The sequence below is a fragment of the Priapulus caudatus genome, unplaced genomic scaffold (assembly GCF_000485595.1).
Source record: "Priapulus caudatus unplaced genomic scaffold, Priapulus_caudatus-5.0.1 Scaffold328, whole genome shotgun sequence".
Taxonomy (NCBI): Eukaryota; Metazoa; Priapulida; class Priapulimorpha; order Priapulimorphida; family Priapulidae; genus Priapulus; species Priapulus caudatus.
The window spans coordinates 241,288-265,611 of NW_014577389.1; the positions used below are offsets into that span (position 1 = coordinate 241,288).

Genomic DNA, 24,324 nt, shown 5'->3' on the forward strand with positions numbered 1-24,324 from the left:
AAGGTTTGTTACACAACTCATCTGCCTGAGATGTGCAAGTATATTAAAATTGGTTGCCTTAGGGGTTTTGGTACGCGACACACCTTCTCCCCAAGATGTGTAAGTATACAAAGTTTGGTCGCGGTAGGTCGATTAAGGGCCGAGTTATAGAGCGGAAGGGAAATATGATCAAGGTCAAGGTAAAGGTCAAATAAAGGTCGTAGTGACCTGGTTTTGGTACGCTGACCACCTTCTCCCCAAGATATGTAAGTAGACCAAGTTTGGTCACGCTAGGCCAATTAGGGACAGAGTTATAGAGCGGAAGGGAAATATGATCAAGGTCAAGGTAAAAGTCAAATAAAGGTCGCAGTGTCCTGGTTTTGGTATGCTGCTCACCTTCTCCCCAAGATGTGTAAGTAGACCAAGTTTGGTCACGCTAGGTCAATTAGGGGTCGAGTTATAGAGCGGAAGGAAAAATCTGTAGCGGACCGAGCGGCGGTGGCGGCTGTACAGACATGAAACCATAGTATCCCTGCCGACTTCGTCGCGGGGGATACAATTACAATCAATATATGGGAATAATTAATATTTTTGCCTACTTTTAGGAGCTCCAAAGAGAACTATATCCATGGCCTTCAGCGTCAGTTTTCTACGATGGCTGGGATTGACTATGCCAATATAAGTCTGCATGATGCTATCTGCTGCCAGTGCCAGCCTAAAAAAAACATCAAACAGCAAGTTTATGAATTGACAATGCGCATATGGGTATTTCGATATATGATGGCAGACGCACACACCCACACATACATGTAAACTCACGTAAATGCACAAATGTGCACTAATTAACTAACTGAATTAAGCTACGCGATATCAACGTGCGCAGACTAATTAATTGCCATGAGTTTCATTTGCATATAGCTGTATGTTCCATAATCTCATATATTATTTTATGGTTTCACTCATATTCGTCCACAGGTGCATGCAAACTAACTTATATGCTTAAGCTTACAGAGAGACAGAGAAACAGAGAGTACAGAGAGACAGAGACGTACAATCTTCAACGCTTTTAATATCCTGCTCCCTTTGTCTGCATTGTCTGACTCACAAAGCTGGCAGCTGCTTCACATTTACCTGGTGAAGGTTTTTCACTTGTGTACAATGCGGGTTGAAACAGCTGCCAGTGCCATCACACAGAGCGAAATGATTCATAGTCAAACATTTTGCCCTAAATTCAAACAAAATCATCATCGAGTAATCGCTGTATATAGCGCTATCAGAATAGTCGTACCTTGGTAACGCCGTTCCATCGATGTTAAGCTCCTTAAATTTGGGCGCATATTGAGGCAGGTCAACGTAGCTTACTAGCCATTCGACTACATCTTCCGTAGTCCAGTTATGCACTAGGAGAAAAACACAGCTCTTGATCATTATATTCAAAAATGGCCAGATTCCCAGCAGCCCTTAGATGTTTAACGAAAGTCCCAATATTAACAATTTCATTGATACGTAAAGAAACGAGAATTTCTCATTGGTACAATATTTATTTTGTTACAATTAAATTTATCATAGTTATTTGTAAACCCGAGAATTAGTACGCAAATAACTGCTGAATGCAAGTACAGTGCATGTTTTCAAAGGGCACAATGCATGCATGATATATATAATTAGATATATATATAGAGATCGAGAGAGAGATAAACACGTATTTATATATTTGGATAATCACTAGGAGCCACGGCGTATGCTGTTCTAGGGTGAACAGAACTGCCACAATGCTATCGCGTGACACGGCCAGAACCTCGTAACAGATATATATGCTGACATAACGTGGTCGCTGCAGCCGCCCCCGCTTTCGTGAGTACACAAAGTGTGCGTATCGGATTAGCTTTTACGATATCAGGTTGTAACAAAGTGAAAGGAAAGACACAGAGCTGGAGCCTTCAGACGGACGGCTAGCTAGCGAAACTGAGTTGCACACGTACAGTTCACTGCGGTCGAGCAAGTTAACAATAGTAATAAGGCAATCGGGACTAGACTGATTCCGTGAGGTTGGGTTGAACAATCGCTGATATGAAGGCGTGACTACAACCAAGGCAGGTAGTGCTGGTGCATTAGGGCAGAGTGAGCCACAGGCCACAGACTTTGGAATGGGTCCACAATCCGTGAACAATGTTTACACGTAAAAATGAAAGCAGCGTACAAAAAATCTGCGAACAACATAGATATACTGATGTCCTACATTCATTTTAAAATGTTGCGTCTCAAACAATGTTCATATCGAAAGAAAAAATTCATCTAGATCTGTGTATATTGCATACATGTAGCCTTTTTCAAACACTATATACTATAGCTCTTATATAAAATTAATATATAGTAAAGATATTTGTATATATCAAGATCATTGCCTCTTACTTCAATTTTATTGTATTAATATAGCATGCTTATGGGTGTACTAAGCTAATTTGCCAATAGATCACCGCGTATTACATGTGTAAGCAATCCGATTAAATGTCAATACGAAACCTTTCGCACGAGGAAATGTTGTTTCAGCAATGCCACCTATCACGTACGTACGTACCTTGAGCCCATAGCAATCATTCGCTCTACTTTTACAATATAAGGATACTAAACGTACTTGTTTCGACACGACAGAACCAGTATTGTGTGTTATGGCGTAGGTGGCATCACTAATTAGAATGTGCGGCCTGTTGTGGCTTCATCGATTAATTAGATCTGGAATCATGGCATGAAATTAGCCAAAATGTGAACAGGCTCACCCAAAATTTTAAACAGGCCTTTTGACAAATTGAACAGGCCCTTACAAGTTTGAACAAGCCCGTAATTTTGTTCAAAATATTCCATTTATTAATAAAAGTATTAGCTTTGTGTTTATTAGGCATACTCGTAGTATTTATTTGCACAGTTTGTATTAAGAAGTGGAGTAGAGTCTTAGTGAAGTAAAAACTAGTAAGGAAATTGGAAAATATTGTTGATATAAAGGCAAGATCTAGGCAATATTTTGAATAGGCCAAGTGAACTGATTATATTGGGGGTTGAACCGGCAGTGTAGGGGGTTGAACCGCCGGCCGGCAGCAAAATAGCGCTATTTTGCGCACTGTGGTTCAAGTATATATAGTCGCTGCAATATGAGGTCTAAGCCGTACTTAAAACTGATTTCTCACTTGTAGTCACTTCACCCGGAAAAGCGGAAGTAAGCGAAATAGGTATGATGAACATTACTATCATTATCCGTGTTAGATATGCTTACAAATTATACAACAAATATCTCTTGAAGGATGTGAGTCCTGGATAGCACCACTCCCGTAACTGCAAAGCCAGCTAACCTTTGACCTAATTTATTTCACTTTCCGTCAACCAGGGCACTCCCTACTGCAGAAAGCACTAGTCAGTACTAGCACTACATTGGGCTGTGGTATATTTGAGTGGTCAATTCCGAAATGCAGACAAAGATACTACCTCTAAGATCTATGTGGTTTTCGATATCGGTACTGTTAAAATATTGTGCAACAGGCCACAGCAGTGATCCTGAGCAAGCAGACAATTTATAAGCAATATTTGAAAAATGACATTTCATATTTCTGCTCCACGAGTTTCTGACACCTTTGCTCTGCTGACTATAACACGTATAACCTTCATTCTACCACCTTCTATAACATAACAGTTCATTTTTCACCCAACCTTCCTTAACCTGCTTAAGCTGCTGCTGTTCTTGGGTGCCCGGCAGATCAGGAGCAGCTTAGCGTCAATGTAGTGATTGTACACCTCCATAACATAATATCAATCCCAAACACTAAACTTACCTACTATATAATAAAAATACAATAATACCCCAAGTATCAGTAAACTTAACCCGTAAACGTATATATAGTAAACTTTAATAATAATAATAACCAAACATCATACATGTATATTATTATTATGGTTATATGTATTGTTGTTTGTTATAAATTATATAACATTGTTAATTACCTCCGCCAAGGGGTTGGCAGGAGGTTATGTTTTCACCAGTGTGTGTTTGTTCGTTTGTGTGTTTGTGGGTTTGTGGGTTTGTTTGTGTATGTACAGCCCAACTGAAAAAGTTATGGACGGATTGTCATAAAATGTTCAGGATAGGTCAGAAATGGGCTAACTTAGAATTGATAAGATTTTGGTGGTGATCCGGATCCAATTAATTAATTAATTAATAACATTTTCAGGATAGGTCACAAATGGGGTAACTTAGAATTGATTACATTTTGGTAGTGATCCGGATCCAATTAATTAATTAAATAATTAAATTTTCAGGATACGTCAGAAATCGGGTAACTTAGAATTGATTACATTTTGGTCGTCATCCGGATCCAATTAATTATTTAATTAATTAATTACCGTATATAATCGCGTAATAACCGCGGGCGCCTATAAGCCGCACCTCAATTTGAATCGGGTAACCAAGTATTGCGCCTAGTATATTTCCCCTCACGGTATGGCGCACTTATAAACCGCAGAGCAAATACAGGGTTGAAATCTGAGGCCAAATTTGCGGTTATTACGCGAGTATATATATATAGTAATAACAATTTTCACAGTGCCAAAATTCAGCTGCCTTGGCGGAGGTCTGTGCCCTCCGAGTGCTCTAGAGTAGTTTAGTATGTTATCACCAGTTATAACCAGTTAAATGGTACCTCAACACGTCTATATTACGGTAACACAGTGACATGCGTTGCAGTGTGATTCATACAGGACTGTAGCAAAGTGAGGTGATACGGCAGCAGAGCTGGCTGCACACATGCGTGCCCTGACAGGGGCTACTCTAGCTGCTTAATATGGGCACCGATGGTGAGCGTAGCAAGCGTTAAAAAAATTTGGGGGCCGTTCAGGGTTCTCCAAGAGCACTTATAGCCTGGAGGCCCGCCAGGCTATCGTTGAGCCCCGCCATCCTAAAATGCACCCGCCACTCTAAATATCATAGCCGCCATGCTAAATATCATAGCCCTCGGAACCCCCTAGCACGCAAACCGCCTTCAGCGATTTGCAACTAGGACCGTAACTTTAGGCAGCACCCGCCATGCTATAATGAAAAAGCTTGGAGAACCCTGCCGTTGGCGAGCGGAGCAAGCAGAAAATATATTTTAGGTACCCCGTAGATGTATAATAACATTAAAATTTTATTCAGATAATAGATTATAGATCTTATATGAGCATTTTATTATAAAACAGTGCCTACATAACGATAGAAACATGGAGATTTAATTTTCACAATTTTCAGAGCTCTGCTAATTTAGGCGTTTTATAAATTTACTAATTTGGGCGTTTTGCTACCTAAGGTCATAATTTGGGTGCCGGTATTCGGTATGAAAAATGGCTTGGTTTAGGCCCTGCCTGTACTAAGAGTGACATGCGTTGCAGTGTGATTCCTACAGGACTGTAGCAAAGTGAGGTAAGGCCATCCTTAAAAAATTCTATGTTTGCTGTCCCCCGACCCATGATTTTTTTAGTGGGTAGGTAGGTAGGTCATTTTTTGTGTGTGAGGCATACTAGTTATTTTAAGTCTGTCCTCATGTTTTCCACACATGCTTTGTGTTTCAGTCTTAACTATGAAAAATGTATAAAAAATAAAAAATAAAAATATGGAACCCAAAATGTAAAAAAAAACTTTTGGGTCGTGGCTATTTTCGTTGGTCGGTCAAAGAACAGCAAACATATAATTTTTTAAGGATGGCCCAATATAGAGGCAGAGCTGGCTGCGCACACGCGTGCCCTGTACTAACCCGAGGAGTGGACCCATTTTTGCCACATCTCATCTAGTGTGACATACTCATCCTGTTGATGGAAGGTCATCTGTCTCGATGCTGCCTTCTCCTTGTTGTTATAGTGCAGCTCCTCCTTCAGAAACTACAACGGTGGAAAATGACGAAAAAAATTGAACCGAGTTAAGTTTCGTACTCACAACTTTTTTTTACCCATTTAACGAAAAATTTCTGGTAACGTTTATTCTTAGATTGGTTTTAAAACTGCTAGTGCTACTGGATAAATTCACATGTAAATGTCGGCTACAGGGAAATTGTCTACTTTAATGATATAGTTGAAGACCAACCAAAGTCAGCCACAGCAAAAATCTCACAACATATATAGTGCACAAGTCACATCCTTTCAACATACATGCAGGGTTCTCCCTACGTTGCGCAAACGGGGCGCGCGCGCCCCGTTTGGGAAAACTCCCCCCTGTTTGAATGCGCGCGCCCCGTTTGGGAAAACTCCCCCCTGTTTCAATCGTTGCGCCCCGTTTAAATTACCTCCGCCCCGATTAAATTCCACCACAATAAAAGTTTGCCAGCGCGGGAATCGATCGTCAAGAACTCCCATTCGACCAGGACACCCGGCGCGTGTATTTTTACCGTGCCACGCATGCACTGCACACAATACACAAGTACAAACAGTTAACCTGTCCCACACCCAACACTATTGTTTCAGCCGTGGTGACCTACCATTTTTATGGCTTTATTGAAAGGACCGGGAAATGTACTTTCCGCTGACATGCGAAAAGTAAGTGTCGGATAACCTTTTGACCCTCAAGAGGAGGGTTAAACATTGATTTGTTGACTGTTAACAAAGGACTGAACTGCTTTTACTATTATTAGAACCCATACCTGTGTGAATGTGAGGCTACAGTTGCACAGTTTAATTGCAAAGGCAAATGTTTGTTGAACAAGGTTTATGCTCCTTAGATCATATTATTTTCTAAAGCAGTCTGTCCGGGTAGGCAAAAACACGGGGCAGCCCATGGCTGGCACACTTCTAATCATAATTGTTGCCTGCCAACCTGCAATGCACATGTGTCTGCAATGCATAGAGATTAGGTGGGTGCGAAAGTGTAGCTGATATATTTGTTCCAATTGGCTACGAAAGGCAAACAAGAATAAAGAAGACTTATGTATAAGACGTCTTGCTATGCACAAATGAATTTATCAGCAGAACACCGGACACCAGATGAGCCCTGTCGCACTGCGGCACTTGTTGTAAACTTTAAATCAGAAGATTGCAAATAACTGCCTCAAATGCCAATAGGGGCTTCAACGAACGATGGCTGCTCTACCTCTAGCCACGTTGCATAAATAATATATATCATTTCAATTTAGTATCAATTATCATGCTATTGTACAATGTAGCACTGAGAAAACAGAGCTAAGAGTTGGCTTAGTAGTTATTTTTTACGTTATAAGGCAGAGTCCCTTAGGCACATGCAATTTCGACGCTTCATAATTACACCAAACCTTACTCTGGTGTTTTCAACGAAGGTGGTCAGTGCCGGTGTATTTTACATCCTCATTGCTTCGTTTGTGTCCCCGTCACTGGAAACCGGACCAATGTCTGATATTAGTTTCTAAATCCTAAGAGCTTCAGTCTCCAAGGAAGGTAGTTGTGACTTTACAGCTTGAGAAATTGCAATCATGTATACCTGATGTTTTTTAACACGAAGCATTCGACTAAAAATGTGGATGCTCTGAACTACCTAATCACATAGCATGCATGTGCAACATATAGTGTGTGTGTGTGTGAACGACTAATTAATGCGTAAAATCGCCACCACACCATAGACGGTATTTGGGGTTCTTGTATATATAAGATAGCCGAGTCGGTGTACAGTTAGTGACAGGTTAACTGTGCATGGTCAGGTTAACTTGTGTACTGTCTGCAGTGCATGCGTGGTACGGTAAAAATACACGCGTCGGATGTCCTGGTCGAACGGCAATTCTTGACAATCGATTCCCGCGCTGGCAAACTTTTATTGTGGTGGAATTTAAACGGGGCGGAGGTAATTTAAACGGGGCGCAACGATTCAAACAGGGGGGAGTTTTCCCAAACGGGGCGCAACGATTCAAACAGGGGGGAGTTTTCCCAAACGGGGCGCGCGCGCCCCGTTTGCGTAACGTAGGGAGAACCCTGCTACCTACCCTATTTTTTTCGGCATGTAACGGTAACCACACATATATTTTGTTTTGGCCTTATTAACTCTGGGTTAGAATACCAATAGATAATTTCCATATGCAAATTACATGTCAACAGCAATTAGAAACATCACGTCTTTCCCTTAAATTATCTATCCAAATTTGTAAAGGTTTAACGCCCCAATTATTCAAATCGCTTAGCAAACAGGGATGTTTAAACTAAACCAAAAACCAAACCTCATCACTCTCAGTTATGTCAATGGATCCATCTGAGTCATCGTCCAAGTGCTTGTGCAATGCGGCAATCGCACTGAATGCAACTTCATCCTTCCTACAGCTCTCGTCACAATCTAAAACAAAATTTTGACAAATTTCAAGCGTGACAGACAAGATCAAAGCACTTCCAATGAATTATGTGCATATATATATTAATACATTTCGTACACATCTAGTCAAAATACGTAAAAGTCACTCAAGAAAAATTCAAAAATTATAGACAAGTATCATGACATACTACACACTGCCTGCTATCGGGTTGAATAATATAATATATATATTATATATATCAGGTTTTTTGTAGAGTATAATACATAATGGAATACAGAAAAGTAAATGAAATAAGGAAATGAACACTACCACAAATGTTACTGCCACTAGTATTATGGTGGTGGGGTAGTCATATCCTCATTTACACGTTCCATTTTGCTGGTTGAATATATATGCTAAAACTGTGTGCCCTGGTACATTACAATTTACCAGAACAGTCCAGCAAAACTAGAGTAGAACGCTGGCTAACTTTAGTAAAAACAACACACCCTGCCTCATGCAGTTGAATGTACTATGTATGTTTACTGCATTACTGATGACTCCCTGATTTGACATACATGCAGGAGTCCGTGTGAATCCCTGAAAATTCTGCTATACTAACTAGTTCGTTCCAGAGCATGACCTCGTGGAATTACTGTATTTTTTTCAGCAAATGTCCAAAGAAAATTTGGCAGATGTGCAACCGCATGAATCTTCAAAAGTAAGAAGATCTTCACTAGATATTAACTATGACTTATATATTTCCTACGTACTTGCCGGTGTAAACTGTATATACACGACTTACGCACAAATAAACATCTTGAATCTTGAATCTTGAATCTTAAATCTTGAAATACACTGTTATAATCTGTTCGCTCATCCTCAAGAGTCAAGACCATATGCACACTTCACTATCATCAATATCGTTATAGACTGATGAGAGTCCTATTTCAGGCCTAGTCTTAAATAGGTTTGCTTTCAACCCATCCAGCTTCTCTTGTTTTGTCACTTTTGGGTTAATTTAATACTACAGTGCCTACTGACTGTACTGAGTAGGTAGCCTACTGACTAGTAGTAGTACTGTGTTTTCCATCATTTCCAAACACTTCCTGTGCATACAATTGTTACATGGATCGATGGAAAAACAATTTCCCTCGTGCAATGTAAAATTTCAACGCATATTACCATTACCTTGCTGAATTATATCCTTTCGAACCTGATTGCCAACACCAGGACTAGGACCGAACTTCAGCTGAGATTGTGATGAGATTTGCCTGTCCAGCAGTTGACTCATCACACAGGCTGAGTGAAACAGCAGCACAACTGTCCATAAGACGAATAGTCTCCATGTGAAGCTTTTACTTATAACACACAACATTACTAAACTGCTAAGACTGCACGACGCAGTAGCCAAGTTGCAAATATAGAGTAAACCTTCACTGGATACCACTGAACTAGAACATACACACTCACTAACAACACCACACAGAATATTCATTAACGTCATCCGGTTCCCTCATTGCATCGGTGAGCGGGCCATTTCCGCTTTCTTAGATTTCATACTTTAACGATAATAAAAGTAAAATTGATAAAATTAAACTAAATACAATTGATAATATTTTGTTTTTAAATAATGTTGTATAAAATTTTATCTGCATGATAAAAATTTACTGCAGCGAGTTACAAAACAATTACGTTTACAAATGGTTTGCCAACGGTGCAACAAGAATCACATGACGTCTAGAATTTGGTGTTTAGGTTGTCAGTGTGTAAAAGATTTCGTAATTTGTCTTAGCTAAATGATATTATCTTACGCATATGTTGGTGCGTTTGTGGTTACTTAGAAGCTGTTCTTTGTGAATACATTTACATATTTATGGGGTGTTGCTGCAGCTCAGAAGATGAGAAACTTTCTCAGGTTGGCACGCCATACTCCGCATATATTTTTTACGCCGGCCCATGTACTTCTGTCCACAGGCACTTGGAACGTCTCAATAAAAAAAAGAGTAAATAAACACGAAATGTATTTACTACCAAAGTCTTAATGTTTCTCTACTCTATTTCGCCTATAATCACTTGTAAATGCCGGCCAAATGCTCATCTGCAACACACAACTCAAAACCACAATTACACCGCACGCTTGCTGCTGCACACTGACAGTGACACATAAATATATATAGCAGGTAAGAAAGCGTGCTGCCAAAATTCGCTCGAGCCTTGCTTTATTTAATACTAATACAACACAAATATTCAAGCATTCTACTCCATCTTTGTTTCTATTTGAAGAACAGTGTTCACTTGTTATAAAAACATACTGGCTGTGTTCGTAACCGAGCTGTGTCACGCGAAATCACACAAAGCCTGACGGAATTCTTGCATTTGCTCGCGTTGCACAGTTTATGTAAATGGCTGGCGGAATCAGGAAACACCCACCGGCGCTCTTCGTGACCTCATTTTTGCGCCGCAACGCTGCCACGTTTTTGCAACGCTCCACTGGCGGCTTTGACGGGGCTCGTACGGGAGTTGGAAAGCAGCGTGGTAGTTTCTCATAATGCAGTGCGCCGCCTATAGCCCTGTACTTGCAACCATTTACATAAACTGCGCAACAGGAGCAAACGAGAGAATTTCGTCAGGCTTTGTGTGATTTCGCATGACAAAGCTCGGTTATGAACACAAACAGTATGTTTTTATAACAAGTGAACACTGTTCTTCAAATAGAAACAAAGATGGAGTAGAATGTTTGAATATTTGTGTTGTATTCGTATGAAATCAAGCGAGCGTCGAGCGAATTTTGGCAGCACGCCTTCCTACTTGCTATATATTTATGTGTCCGTGTGCAGCAGCTAGCGTGTGACAGTCTGTTGGAGATGAGCATTTGGGCGGCATTTACAGGAAATTGCCGGCAATAATAGGTGAAAGAGAGTAGAGAAACATTTAAGACTTTGGTAGTAAATAGATTTCGTATTTATTTAGCATTATATTTTATTGAAACGCTGCAAGTGCCTGTGCTTTTGTACTAATAGTAATATTATATGTAATCATGTATAGCGTATCTATCGTGGCATATACAGTCTGTACTAGTGATGTCACGATCATCGATTATACTCGATCCTCGGTTGAACAGTGGCTCGAACCAAGCGCTTGGTTATCAAAATCCATAATCGATTTCATCAAAAAAATAAAAAATATCGTCGAAATGAATGTAAAACTTGAACAAGAAAACTTGGAAAAGTGATGAGAATCAGAGATATTATCGCTACTATACAAGTTATCCTTTATTAACATACATGTATGTATTATACACACAGTAGTAAACAGTGCAAAACAAACAGTAAACAGGGCTAAACAAGCACATACATGCACACACGTACATGCACACACGTACATGCACACGACGTTACGCACACGCAGGCATTCAACACCCTGAGTAACCGATTGTAACCGATGATCGATTACGAAATTACAACCGATTGACAACACTAGTCTGTACTGTAGCATACTAGCAACACTAGCAACACTAGTCTGTACTGACACTGTACTGTAGTTACTGGAGTTCTGTCACATGCTATATGCTGTGGCATCATTCTTATGGCTGTACTAACGAGTTAGTAACTTTAAACTTATTATAAACATGAAAAATGTTTTGTCTATTAAATATTATACGCAGTGGCTATGCGTCTGGAACCGGTCACCTAGCCTCCAGGCTACGCATACGGACATCTACTCACACAGTGATCACCCGACTTGCATACACGCATGATTGCGCAATGGGACGCTCTGCTGATTGCCGTAAATATACAATATATGCACTGCTGCCATCTATCCTTTCATCCGTTCTCTATCTCTCTCTCTTTCTCTCTCTCTCTCCCACCACACACACACACACACACACACACACACACACACACACACACACACACACACCCACACACACACACACACACAGCACATACACATTCCCTCTCACTCTCTCTCTCTCACGCACACACACACACACTCGCGCAATCAGCAGAGGTCCCGTTGCGCAATCATGCGTGTAGTGTCGCAAGATTACTGTGTGAGATGGATGTCCGGACGCGTAGCTTAGCGGCTCCTCGTTCGGAACCGGTCGCGTAGCCACGGCCAATATTATATTAAAGGCAGTGGATGGCAGGTACGGCAGCCGTATCTACCAATTTAAGAGGCTGGAGGTACGGCAGTCCATTCGCTTTCATACAAACGAGACAAAGATGGCGGCAGCCAATTCAGATTTCAAAATAATGCATTGGGAAATAAATTCATGATTTGAGAGTTTTGATGGCAGGGCTGCCTTAACTTTTTTTCAGGTGGCGGCCAGGCCACTTGAGTATGAGATTCAGGTGGCCAAATGGATTTTCAGGGCCCGCTTGCACATTTATTAAAATAATTTATTTGGATTCTAACTATGGTAATGTGTTTGCAAATATCGCAATAACATAACTAGATTACGACAACAACAAAGAAAGAACAAAACCCTGACTGAGTTAAATAAGTTTCCAAATATTAAAAAGCTTTCAAATCCTCTGCCAGTATCTTTATTAAGTAGCAGAACTCATGTCATTAAGATGTCAATCAAAACTGTCCTTCAATCATTTCAATGTCAGTGTGACTGTCATCTGAACCTTCTGATGAATCAGAATCAATTTCTGACATGGGTCAGATCATCAGAGTCTGGCTCAGGCTGCTGGTCTATTTTGCCACATCCCTACACCTCTCCCCCCTACACCCTCTCTGTCTCTACAGTGTATCATCCCTACACCCCTCCCCCCTACGCCCTCTCTGTCTCTACAGTGTATCATCCCTACACCCCTCCCCCCTACACCCTCCCTGTCTCTACAGTGTATCATCCCTACACCCCTCCCCCCTACACCCTCTCTGTTTCTACAGTGTATCATCCCTACACCCCTCCCCCGACAGTGCCTACACCCTCTCTGTCTCTACAGTGTATCATCCCTACACTCCTCCCTGTCGCTACAGTGTATCATCCCTACACCCCTCCCCCCTACACCCTCTCTGTCTCTACAGTGTATCATCCCTACACCCCTCCCCTACACACCCTCTCTGTCTCTACAGTGTATCATCCCTACACCCCTCCCCCTACACCCTCTCTGTCTCTACAGTGTATCATCCCTACACCTCTCCACCCTACACCCTCCCTGTCTCTACAGTGTATCATCCCTACACCCTCCTCCCTACACCCTCTCTGTTTCTACAGTGTATCATCCTACACCCCTCCCCCTACACCCTCCCTGTCTCTACAGTGTATCATCCCTACACCCCTCCCCCCTACACCCTCACTGTCTATAGTGTATCATCCCTCACACCCCTCCCCTACACCCTCCTGTTCTCTACCAGTGTATCATCCCCTACACCCCTCCCTGTCTCTACAGTGTATCATCCTTACACCCTCTGCTGTCTCTACAGTTATCATTCCCTTACACCCCTCCCCTTACATCCTCTCTGTCTCTACAGTGTATCATCCCTACACCCCTCCCCTACACCATCCCTGTCTCTACAGTGTATCATCCCTACACCCCTCCCCCCTACACCCTTCCTGTCTCTACAGTGTATCATTCCTATACCCTCCCCTCACTTCCTGTCTGCTAAGTATCATCCCTACACACCTCCCCCTACACCCTCTCTGTCTCTACAGTGTATCATCCCTACACACCTCCCCCTACACCCCTCCCTGTCTCTACAGTGTATCATCCCTACACCCCTCCCTCCTACACCTCTCTGTCTCTACAGTGTATCATCCCTACACCTCTGCCCACCTACACCTCTCTGTCTCTACAGTGTATCATCCCTACACCTCTCCCACCTACACCCTTCCTGTCTCTACAGTGTATCATCCCTACACCCCTCCCTGTCTCTACAGTGTATCATCCCTACACCCCCCCCTACACCCTCTCTGTCTCTACAGTGTATCATCCCTACACCTCTCCCACCTACACCCTTCCTGTCGCTACAGTGTATCCTCCCTACACCCCTCTCTATACATACACTCTGGTATGTACTCACTTGTCTTGAACTTGTGCGAAGAATGAATTGACGCGCAACAAACCCACAGCTGATAGGTAGCGAATGGATTGCAGCCGTTGAACTTTACTGTTATTGATTTAGGCCAAGTAAAGCATTGTTTCTTGTTGCGATTGAATCTCAGAATCTGCTTCCAGTAAACCACACGTACACACACGGACTGGCGCGCACGCGCACATGCACACACACGACACACACACACACACACACACACACACACAACACACACACACGGCGCGCGTACACACGCCACACGCGCACTGCGCACACGCATAGCACACACGCACACGTACACACACACTTGGCAATCAGCAGAGCACTCCCTTCCGTGTAATCATGCGTGTACATGTCAACGAAGATCTCTGTGTGAGCAGGATGTGTGGGACGCGTAGCCTAGCGGCTCCTTGTCCGGGAACCGGTGTCGCGCAGCCAGCGGCCTTATTTTTGTTGGTGGCCAGGCGGCCCCAACCGAACAGTTTCAGGTGGCCCGAGCGCGTTTTCAGGTGGCCATTGGCACCCGCGGCCACCGTTAAAGTCGAGCCCTGTTTGAGAGCTAGGGAGAACACTCGGATTAGGTATGAAAATGAACATTATTAGGCTCATCTGACGTAGTCAGATGCAGCTTGTAGATCGCATGAGGTTGTGCGGCCATTCGTGCATCCGGTGCGTCTGTCCGTCCGTCAGACAGTGAGCACAAATTTCACTGCTCGTTGTATCGGTCACGATATTCGGTATGTGGGGTAATCCGAAAACGAGTTTGGATTTGAAGCTGGGGTCAAGGTCAAAGGTCAAGAGGTGTAAAAGAAGGGGGAACATTCCCTCCTTAACTTAATGTATAGGAAGGAAATGCAGAATTGCAGCACAAATCTAAACGGCTCGACCTAGGCTCGGTGATAGTCCGTGTGATAGCATCATGGTAGGAAAAGCCACACTGTGCCGAAATTGGAGGTCACAGGTCAAGGTCAATGGGCAGAGGGCAGATTTTAGACATTTTCTGAGGACATGGTCTGACGGAGCAATTGAAAAACTTTCTTGTTTCAGCGTGGTGACCTACCATTTTTATGGCTTTATTGAAGGGCCGGGAAATGTACTTCCGCTCGACATGCGAACGAGTAAGTGTCGGATAACCTTTTGACCTCAAGAGGAGGGTTAAACATTGATTTGTTGATGTTGAACAAAGGCTGAACTGCTTTTGCTATTATTAGAGCCCATACCTGTGTGAATGTGAGGCTACAGTTGCACAGTTAATTGCAAAGGCAAATGTTTGTGAACAAGGTTTAGCTCCTTAAATCATTATTATTTTCTAAAGCAGTCTGTCCGGGTAGGCAAAAACACGGGGCAGCCCATGGCTGGCACACTTCTAATCATAATTGTTGCCTGCCAACCTGCAATGCACATGTGTCGCAATGCATAGAGATTAGGTGGCGTGCGAAAGTGTAGCTGAGTATTTGTTCCATTGGCTACGAAAGGCAAAACAGAATAAAAGAGAGATATGGTATAAAGACGTCTTGCTATGCACAAGTTGAATTTATCAGCAGAACACGGAACACAGATGAGCCCTGTCGCACTGCGGCACTTGTTGTAAACTTTAAACAAGAAGATCGCCAAAACATACTGCCTCAAATCCGAATAGGGCTTTCAATCGAAGATGGCTGCTGTACCTGCTAGCCACGTGTGCGATAGTAATATATATTCATTCAATTAGTATCAATTATCAGGCATTTACAATGTTAGCACTGAGAAAAACGAGCTAAGAGTTGGCTTAGTAGTTATTTTTTACGTTATACAGGCAGAGTCCTTAGCGCAGGCATGCAAATTTCGACGCTTCATAATTGACACCCAAACCTTATCTTGGTGTTTTCAACAGAAGGTGGTCAGTGCCGGTGTATTTTACATCTTCATTGGTTGCGTTTGTGTCCCTAGAGTGTCCTCGTCACTGAACGCCGGACGCCAATGTCTGATATTGTTTCTAAATCCATAAGAGCTTCAGTCTCCAAGGACGTAGTTGTGATAGTACAGCTTGAGCAAAATTGCAATCATGTATACCTGAGTTTTTTAAACACGAGATTCGACTAAAATGTGGTGCTTCTGAACTACCTAATCACATTAGCATGCATGTGCAAATATAGTGTGTGTGTGTGTGCGTGCGTGCGTGCTGCGTCGCGTGGCGTGGCTGCGTGGCGTGCGTTGCGTGCGTGCGCGGGCGTGGCGTCGCGTGCGTGCTGCCTGCGCGTCCTGCTGTGGCCTGCCTGGTGCCCTGCCTGCGTGCGTGCGTGCGTGTGTGCATGCGTGTGGTGGGGAGGTGCTTTTACATTGCATTTTGTGGTTGGTTACTTTCAGGATTGTCGCTTGCCCTTTCTGTTATACAATACAGCATAATTATATTCTTTACACACATAGAAAAATTCAATATATATACTAAAATTACAACTTTAAAAATCTGTAGTTTATTACTGTTAATTTTACTTTATATTTGTATGTAAGTACATGTATGTACATGTGCCATGCATGTATTTGAATTACATGCAATAAAGATTTATTAATAATAATAATATTTAATGTTTTAGGATGGAGACCCTGATGAAAGAACCAGGTTGATTCTTCCCAATCCTGTTAGCAATAGTCAGGTGAACCACAGGTATGTGTGAAGAATGTAATGACACAGGCAATTAGAAAAAGCATCCCCAATTTTATAATTCGAGTGTCCTGTGACTGGGCCCAGTACACAGATATATGTGATCACTTCACGGACATACAAATCGCAATGAGAAAACACAGCATATGACAGTGTTGGGATTGTCAAAACTGAACACAGCTGAAAAAATGAGGCAGATTAAGCAATTAAGGCATGTTAAATGTTTTACGTAATGTCGCATATTAGCTTCAGCTTTGAAAGCATGTCAGATCCGAGATTAATTAAAAAGCCTTGGGAGGACCCGGGTTTATGCATTCTTGTTGACCAGCAGTCGATAATCTATCTCAATTGAATGTTACCAAAATATCGATTTTAGAAATCACATCTTGGATGCAAGAACTATTAGTTGCATAAGATTTAGTAGTTGGCAACCATTTTTGACTTTTTAATAATCGGCTGCATTTGTTATGAGCACAACATGCTGCAAAGCCCAGCCCACAACACCAGAATGAAGTGTCATCGTGTATATGTATTGTTGTTTTTCATTCTTGCAGTGACAGCTATGGTAGTGTACCATCATCGATTGCCCAGCAAGCAGATGAACAGTCTGCACTTAGTAGGATACTCATGCAAACGGCAAAGTATGTGATTTTAAAACCAACCAAGAACCCATATTCACTGCTCATTCAGATATTAGTGTGGGTTCAAGTGTAAGCAGACACAGCATAAACAGCTAAGAATTGTACCGTTTTAACCACTACTCACAATACGATCTAGCATGTTCAACTTTCATCTCATGGCACAGGCTTAATTTACATTTTGATGTAGTAATATTCTAATGACCCTGAGGTTTTGAATACCAAAAATCAAGTAAATTAACAAATGTCACCAATGTTCATCTTTTATGGCCACTAGATGGCGTCATGTGTTGCTTGTGTTTCACCTGGCTGCTACACCCTATTACCCTAGTAAAAAACCAGGTTTGATTGGTTGTGATAATTGAAAAGAAATTCAAGGTTATTTATAAACGTTATTAGCTGACTCTAAAAACTGGATTTTTTTGAGTAATCCTACAGCATTACTCTGTTCATATCAAGCAAGCCATGAATACAAGAACAAATAATATTCTAATAGGTTAGGCTCAGCCAATCAAAAATAACTCAACAACAAGTGTCCATCCTCGCCAATAAGTTTTTGTCATATCTATTTTGCAGTAATGTCATCGACGTGTCAGCTATTGAGACACACATGGTGGAGCAGCATGAATACATAGACAGGGCAACACAATACAGGTTAGCACAGTGTCCCACCTCACTCCTTGTACGCTTAGTTTAAATTTAACTCACGTTACAGTCAGGCAAGTGCTGGGAAATCTAGAAAGTCATGTAATTTTAAAATGCCCTTTTAAAATAGCAAACAGGCTGGTCTGGTATGGTCTTAGCAACTCTGGAAGAATGGATTATTATTAAGTTTGGTCTTAGAAAGGCCTTGAAATTGAGTATATGTTTAGGTTATTTAAGCGTCAATGAAATCTTGATTGAGTGATACTAGACATGACAATTTTATTGTGCTAAAATCTTGCTTTTGTTGAAACTGGACCTTTTTTAAGTCCTGGAAAACTACTAGAAACTCCATAGAAAGAAATGTGTATTACTGTGACTGTAACCCTGTTATACTGTTATTCTACTGATGATTCATACTCATCTCTACTACTGTTATTATTTACTTTACTGTATTGCTAGGTGGACATGCCAGGTGACATTGCCAGTGTTGCTTTTCCATGGTATTATAGCAAACCACTAGGGCCAGCCAACTCCAAGCGCATGCTGACTTAATGATGATATTACGTAAAGCTGTTCGACTATCTATTCACACTATATGACACGATTTCACTCTATGTCTGGTGACAGCTCTAGGTTGACATCAATTTGTCACAGCGCTAGCGTACTGAACAAGCTCCATCGGCCGGCTCTGCTGGTGGACGTGCCAGCTCTAGACAGGGTGCTGTCTGCAGAACCTATCTCAGCCAGTGATCTACAGTTTGTAAGTGTTTGCACGTATACTGTTTTTTGTGAAGAAATCAAAGGGTACAGAGCAGTGGTTCCGAACCTTTTCACGGCCAAGGACCCCTTTTATCTGAATTAATTTTTCCACAGACCCCAGGTTTTTGAAAGGTCTGTCTACTCAACAAGCTGGTATTGTTAACTCGCAACAAACTTGTTTGATAAAAAGTCATTAAAATGTTGAACTTAGCTCACGGACCCCCAATACTACCTTTGCAGACCCCCAAGGGTTCGGGGACCCCAGGTTGGGAACTACTGGTATAGAGTGAGAAGGTTGAGGCAATTGATTACAATTGTGATTGGACATCATGATTGGAGTTTTTAATATGTCATAATCGAGGAACTATAATACCTAACCATGCTTGCCACTATGCGTACGTGTAAAAATTACACGTGCTTTCATTGTTTCATACATAAACACAGTTTATTTTGTAGTATGTAACTAATGTCATAATAGCATTTTTTGCTGATACTTGATAATAATGGTAAGAATTATCCTGCTATAACTTATAAGATCATTTTAAAGTAACTTATTAGTCTTAAAGTACTAATAACGGTACTGAAAGTACAGATAGTAACATATAAAACTAGATTTTTTAGGGTAACTACTTTGTGTAGATATTCATGTGCCCATTCTGCGATTTTCTTGTAGATCAGAAATACATCTGACCATGCTGCTGCTGCGATGAGAAAGGTAGTCGTTACGCACAAGGAGGATCTTGTCGTCAACTTTGGAATTCCATGATAGCGTACAGCGAGGATTGTTATATTGCCTTACTAGCACTGTTTTGCGAGATTCATTGGTAATGTGAGGCTTCCCGGTGAGTGTGTCACACAGGCTTAGCTGGTGAAAACTTTGTGTCAGTTAATGCGCAGTGGAGCTGTTTCGTATCTTCTCTTTTTGGGTAAATTTTCTGTGGCCTGAGTATAAGACATTCAAAGCTGTACATACTGAGCATGAGATGGTTGCATGAAACAGTTGTATTATAGTACAACAATATGATGTAATATTCGTTGTTCTATGTTTGTGGCGTAACATTGGTATGTGTTCATGTTGCTACATTCAGTACAATTTACTGACGGATATTTGAAGGCAGTTGGTAGTAACTGAAAATATATAAGGGGCAAATTATGAACAGAAGATGGATATAGCCCACAGTTCTTATCAGGAGTAGCATCATAAACATACTTACGTGTTATGTTGCTATTGATAGCAATATCATCAACCCTTTGATGCTTTATTATCATTACACCAAATAGATATTATGAGAATTTGTGATCATGATGATTGTTCTGTTCGAGCCCTGTAAACATCGAATAAAACACAAAAATAACTATACTTTAATTGCGTTCTGTCATGCGTAGTTATTACAACTGTTTTTGCCGTTAGAATTATTTCAACGCAACGCAATAACAGATTTGGTTTGCGACTGTTTGAAAGGATGCAGTCAACAGTAGGTCGGACAAAGTTAAAGAAATTTATTGTCGTGTTTTATTAACCATTATTGGGCTCTGATATGAGAGAAGTCATAATCACTGTGTTTCGATATGTTGGTTATATGGTTTTTGCGATATATAATTCGCAATAAAACAACCATACAGGCCTGATGTTGCTGCTATGGAACATATTTAAGTCGTAAATTTTGTACATAAGCAGGTTGCTGTGTATTAACGAATAATTATATGTACGTGTTAAAATCAGAAATTCGCATGGCAAGTGACAGGCCATCTAAGAACTCATGTGCATGATCAGTACTTGTTAAATGAGGAATATTTTGTGCATGAGAAAGGTTGCAAATTCCTGGAAATTGTGAACTTCACACAGACATTGAATATATTATGATGAACTATGCCCAGCAGATGATTGCACGATTAAATTTATGGAATTTAATGTTGATTGATTATCGTTCCTTTTACAGGAGCGCTGATCGCCTTATGAATGTGTGAGTGCGCGCGTGAGTGTGCGTGCGTCACTTATTTGCTTTCTTAAGGCCCCGTCATGGAAGGCTTAAGCTAGCAGCCGGTCTTATTTCATTCTGCAGACTGGCCGAGCCTATAACTGCTACTGTTTCAATTTATTGTGGGTTTGGTTGCCAAATAAAAAAACGGCACTCGAATTTCATGATTCGAATTTCGTGTGAAATTGCGTCATTGGTCTTGCAAGGTGGCGTGTTACATGACACGCTCAATAATTATATAAAATACATAAGAATAATAATATGTCTGTTTGCTATGACTACAGGTTTACTCCTGTACGCTGTATTAATAGCTCCTTCTACAGCTGATATTCCCTCATTCCCTTTCTTCATCTCTCTCTCTTTCTTCCCGTCTCTTTTCCTCCCCGTCTCTTTTCCTCCCCCCACTCTCTCTTTCTCTCTTTTCTCTATTTCCCTCTGTATGTGGGAACGCGTGCGCGATCATGTACGTGCGTTTACTGTGTGCTTGTGCGTGCGTGCGTGCGTGCGTGTGTGCGTGCGTGCGTGCGTGCGGGTGTGTGCGTGTATATCATATGCCTCGCCTGTTTTGCAGCGAACGACAATATGTATAGTAACTGTTTATTCGGGGCAGCCAAAGCGTTCATTTCTTTCACGGGTCCTAATGTTTTGCACCAACAAGGCCACATGTAGTTATGTAAAAGTTTCCGCTTCCAATGCGAAATAGTATGCATTCCTGTACCAATGCTCGTATATCTGTTGCCATTAAACGGCAATGGTTTCCTGAATTCTATGCATTTCGAGACGTTGCATGGTAGTGATATCTTTGCAGCCGCGTGTCTATTTAAGCAAGAACGCTGGTTAGTAACGTGCTAGAACACGTGCCAGTAATGTATAGGTTAAGCTGTAGTCATACTATGAATTTGTGTGTTATGCCCACGAAAGTCATGATTTTGCAATTTTTTTTCCTAAATATAACATGACCAAACTGTAATGACAATAAACCTGGTGTATCTTTTGCAAATACTTTCTTGGGGGTATGATTTCATTGATTTTATATGATTTCATATATTCTTAGATTAACATATCACCCTGGGGTGACCGCGATTTATAACTTGCTTTATGGAGCTTCGTTTGTCTACCACAAGGTCGCGCTGCTTGTTAAGTAAGTGTGCGGTCATCTACGCGCTACGTATTATTCAGGTTTGACTAAACCTGATTAGCCACGTTCAAAACACTTCACACCATCCGCATGCCAGTAGTCGTAGCTCGTAGCAAGTGGGAATCGCAACGTAAACCATGTCGTGTCCATTTGGTCGAGGGTATGTTGCTTTTTTGGGTTTTTCTTTGTGGATTTGTATATATATATATATATAATATATATATATATATATATATACTATATTATATATATATATATATATTATATTAAGTATCTTTATATTGCAATAAAAACAGTTATAATTATATATATATAATTATATATTATTTATATTTGTATATATATATATAATATATATATACACTATATAATATATACTATATATATATATATAATATATATATATATACAGTATATATATATTAAAGTGTATTTTTATAGTGCAATAAGAAGTTTGTGTGCGCTCCCTTAATAATGGGATGGCACGTCTATATTTTCTAAGAAAATGCATTAATTGCATTCTAGTAAATATGAAATTAAATACTAGTGGAAGTCTACAAAGAAAGTAACTTCAAGCTTTACAATTACAATCTCATATTTTTATTTGTAACAACAATTGTTTTTGATTTAAAACAATTATCAATTATCAATAAAACAATCTTCAAGCCGATAGGATTTCTTGTAAAATATCTACAAACATCACTTTGGGCAATTTTAATTATTCTGCTCGCTAAATTTGCTGACTTTGTGAGTTATAAAAACAGAACGTTTTATGTAATAATTTATTCATTGGGATTGAACAAAAAACATAACTTTGATAGTTTGTATTCGTTCAAAAAATCATCAGTATCGTTTACGTTGACAAAGCTACTTTAATTGCTGCTTTCACGTTGACTCTTATTTTGACTTATTTGTTTCTCTAGAACTAGTTTGTTGATTGTAATTAACTCCGTGTTAAATGCTGTTTCTCGGTAATTATCAATGATATTTACTGTTCAATAACATATATACGAAGCGTCTGCATCCATCTGTTTACTGGACGTTTGCAGAAGCGCATTCTGTTGATTCTGTTAGATGTGTCTGCTCCATAATTATGCTTCTTGCTTTAGCGGACTATTTCTCGTCGTAGCTTTTGAAGTTTTTTTGTTCCCTTGCATTCACTTTCTGTAGACTTTACACGGCAGCAAAGAGTAAGACTGAGCCTAATGCGTCCAAGACGCCGGAGCCAGGTTCAACGAAAACCTATATAACACCGATAAAGGGTGTCGCCTATGGAGACTATCTACAGGTGTGTGTGTGTGTGTGCATCTATGATTGTTTGTGCGCGTGCGTGCATACATGCGCAAGTGTGTAAGTGCGTAAATGCGTGCGTAAGCATCTAAGTCCGTAAATGCGTGCGTAAGCACCTAAGTGCGTAAATGCGTGTGTAAGCATCTAAGTGCGTAAATGCGTGTGTAAGCACCTACGTGCGTAAATGCGTGTGTAAGCACCTGCGTGCGTAAATGCGTGCGTAAGCACCTACGTGCGTAAATGCGTGCGTAAGCTCCTAAGTGCGTAAATGCGTGCGTAAGCACCTAAGTGCGTAAATGCGTGCTTAAGCACCTAAGTGCGTAAATGCGTGCGTAAGAACCTAAGTGCGTAAATGCGTGCGTAAATGTGTGCGTAAGCATCTAAGTGCGTATACACGTGTTTACATTAGTGCGCGACCGTGTCTGTATGCGCGTGCCCGTGCTTGTTTGTGTATTCGAGCGAGAAATGAAATATTTATTATATATATAATAATTAAATGCCCAACATTTGGCGAATGGGCCAAATGAGGGCGAATTTCTGTTTGTAATGATTTTATAGAGGTGGTCATCTGATAAATCGAGCACAATAGTTCGAGGTTGTTGATAATGGCTATTTTTTTCCATTTTTCTTTTCGATACTAGTTGGATAAACTGCTAAAATGCCAGACACTGATGAGTGAAGTACATGGCGAAAAGGTACACGACGAGCATCTATTCATCATTACTCACCAAGGTATTGCTACGCGTCCACCTGTACCCGTGAATACTAAATATTTCTACAGTAAACCCATCGACCAGTTTGTGTCCGGTTTTTGATATCGAATGCTACATCACAGGCACAGCGAGCCGAGCTATACCTTAATATAATATTATTACCTCTGCGCAACGGAGGTCATGTAATCGGTCGCGTGTGTGTGTAGCCACCGCGCGATCGACAGCGCGTCGAGTCA

General features: G+C 41.0%; 3 protein-coding genes across 3 annotated transcripts in view; 2 read left to right on the forward strand and 1 right to left on the reverse strand.

The window, feature by feature from the left end:
* Positions 1 to 9,730, reverse strand: part of LOC106809096 (stromal interaction molecule homolog) — a gene marked incomplete in the record, with an annotated part of 37,493 nt that extends 27,763 nt beyond the window's left edge. Inside the window, 5 exon segments of the mRNA XM_014812055.1 lie at positions 579 to 694; positions 1,268 to 1,379; positions 5,751 to 5,874; positions 8,166 to 8,278; positions 9,426 to 9,730. Of these exon segments, the coding sequence (XP_014667541.1) occupies positions 579 to 694; positions 1,268 to 1,379; positions 5,751 to 5,874; positions 8,166 to 8,278; positions 9,426 to 9,612 (652 nt within the window).
* A 226-nt stretch (positions 9,731 to 9,956) lies between these two features.
* On the forward strand, positions 9,957 to 21,947 carry LOC106809097 (ragulator complex protein LAMTOR1-like). The gene is made up of 6 exons (XM_014812056.1): positions 9,957 to 10,152; positions 16,859 to 16,929; positions 17,481 to 17,567; positions 18,141 to 18,218; positions 18,837 to 18,969; positions 19,642 to 21,947. Exons 1-6 carry the CDS (start codon positions 10,111 to 10,113, stop codon positions 19,732 to 19,734), a joined length of 504 nt encoding a protein of 167 aa, XP_014667542.1. The 5' UTR covers positions 9,957 to 10,110; the 3' UTR covers positions 19,735 to 21,947.
* A 213-nt stretch (positions 21,948 to 22,160) lies between these two features.
* Positions 22,161 to 24,324, forward strand: part of LOC106809095 (tryptophan 2,3-dioxygenase-like) — a 16,636-nt gene continuing 14,472 nt past the window's right edge. Inside the window, exons 1-3 of the mRNA XM_014812054.1 lie at positions 22,161 to 22,245; positions 23,256 to 23,373; positions 24,017 to 24,107. Coding sequence (XP_014667540.1) covers positions 22,223 to 22,245; positions 23,256 to 23,373; positions 24,017 to 24,107 — 232 coding nt within the window. The 5' untranslated portion in view covers positions 22,161 to 22,222. The remainder of the gene's footprint in view (positions 22,246 to 23,255; positions 23,374 to 24,016; positions 24,108 to 24,324) is intronic.

Bases quoted from the DNA above. Each gene is read 5' to 3' on its own strand.
- LOC106809097 (XM_014812056.1), top strand. From the start codon at position 10,111: ATGGGGTGTTGCTGCAGCTCAGAAGATGAGAAACTTTCTCAG. The intron at 10,153-16,858 runs GTTGGCACGCCA...TTAATGTTTTAG, and splicing joins AAGATGAGAAACTTTCTCAG to GATGGAGACCCTGATGAAAG. The intron at 17,568-18,140 runs GTATGTGATTTT...TCTATTTTGCAG, and splicing joins ATACTCATGCAAACGGCAAA to TAATGTCATCGACGTGTCAG.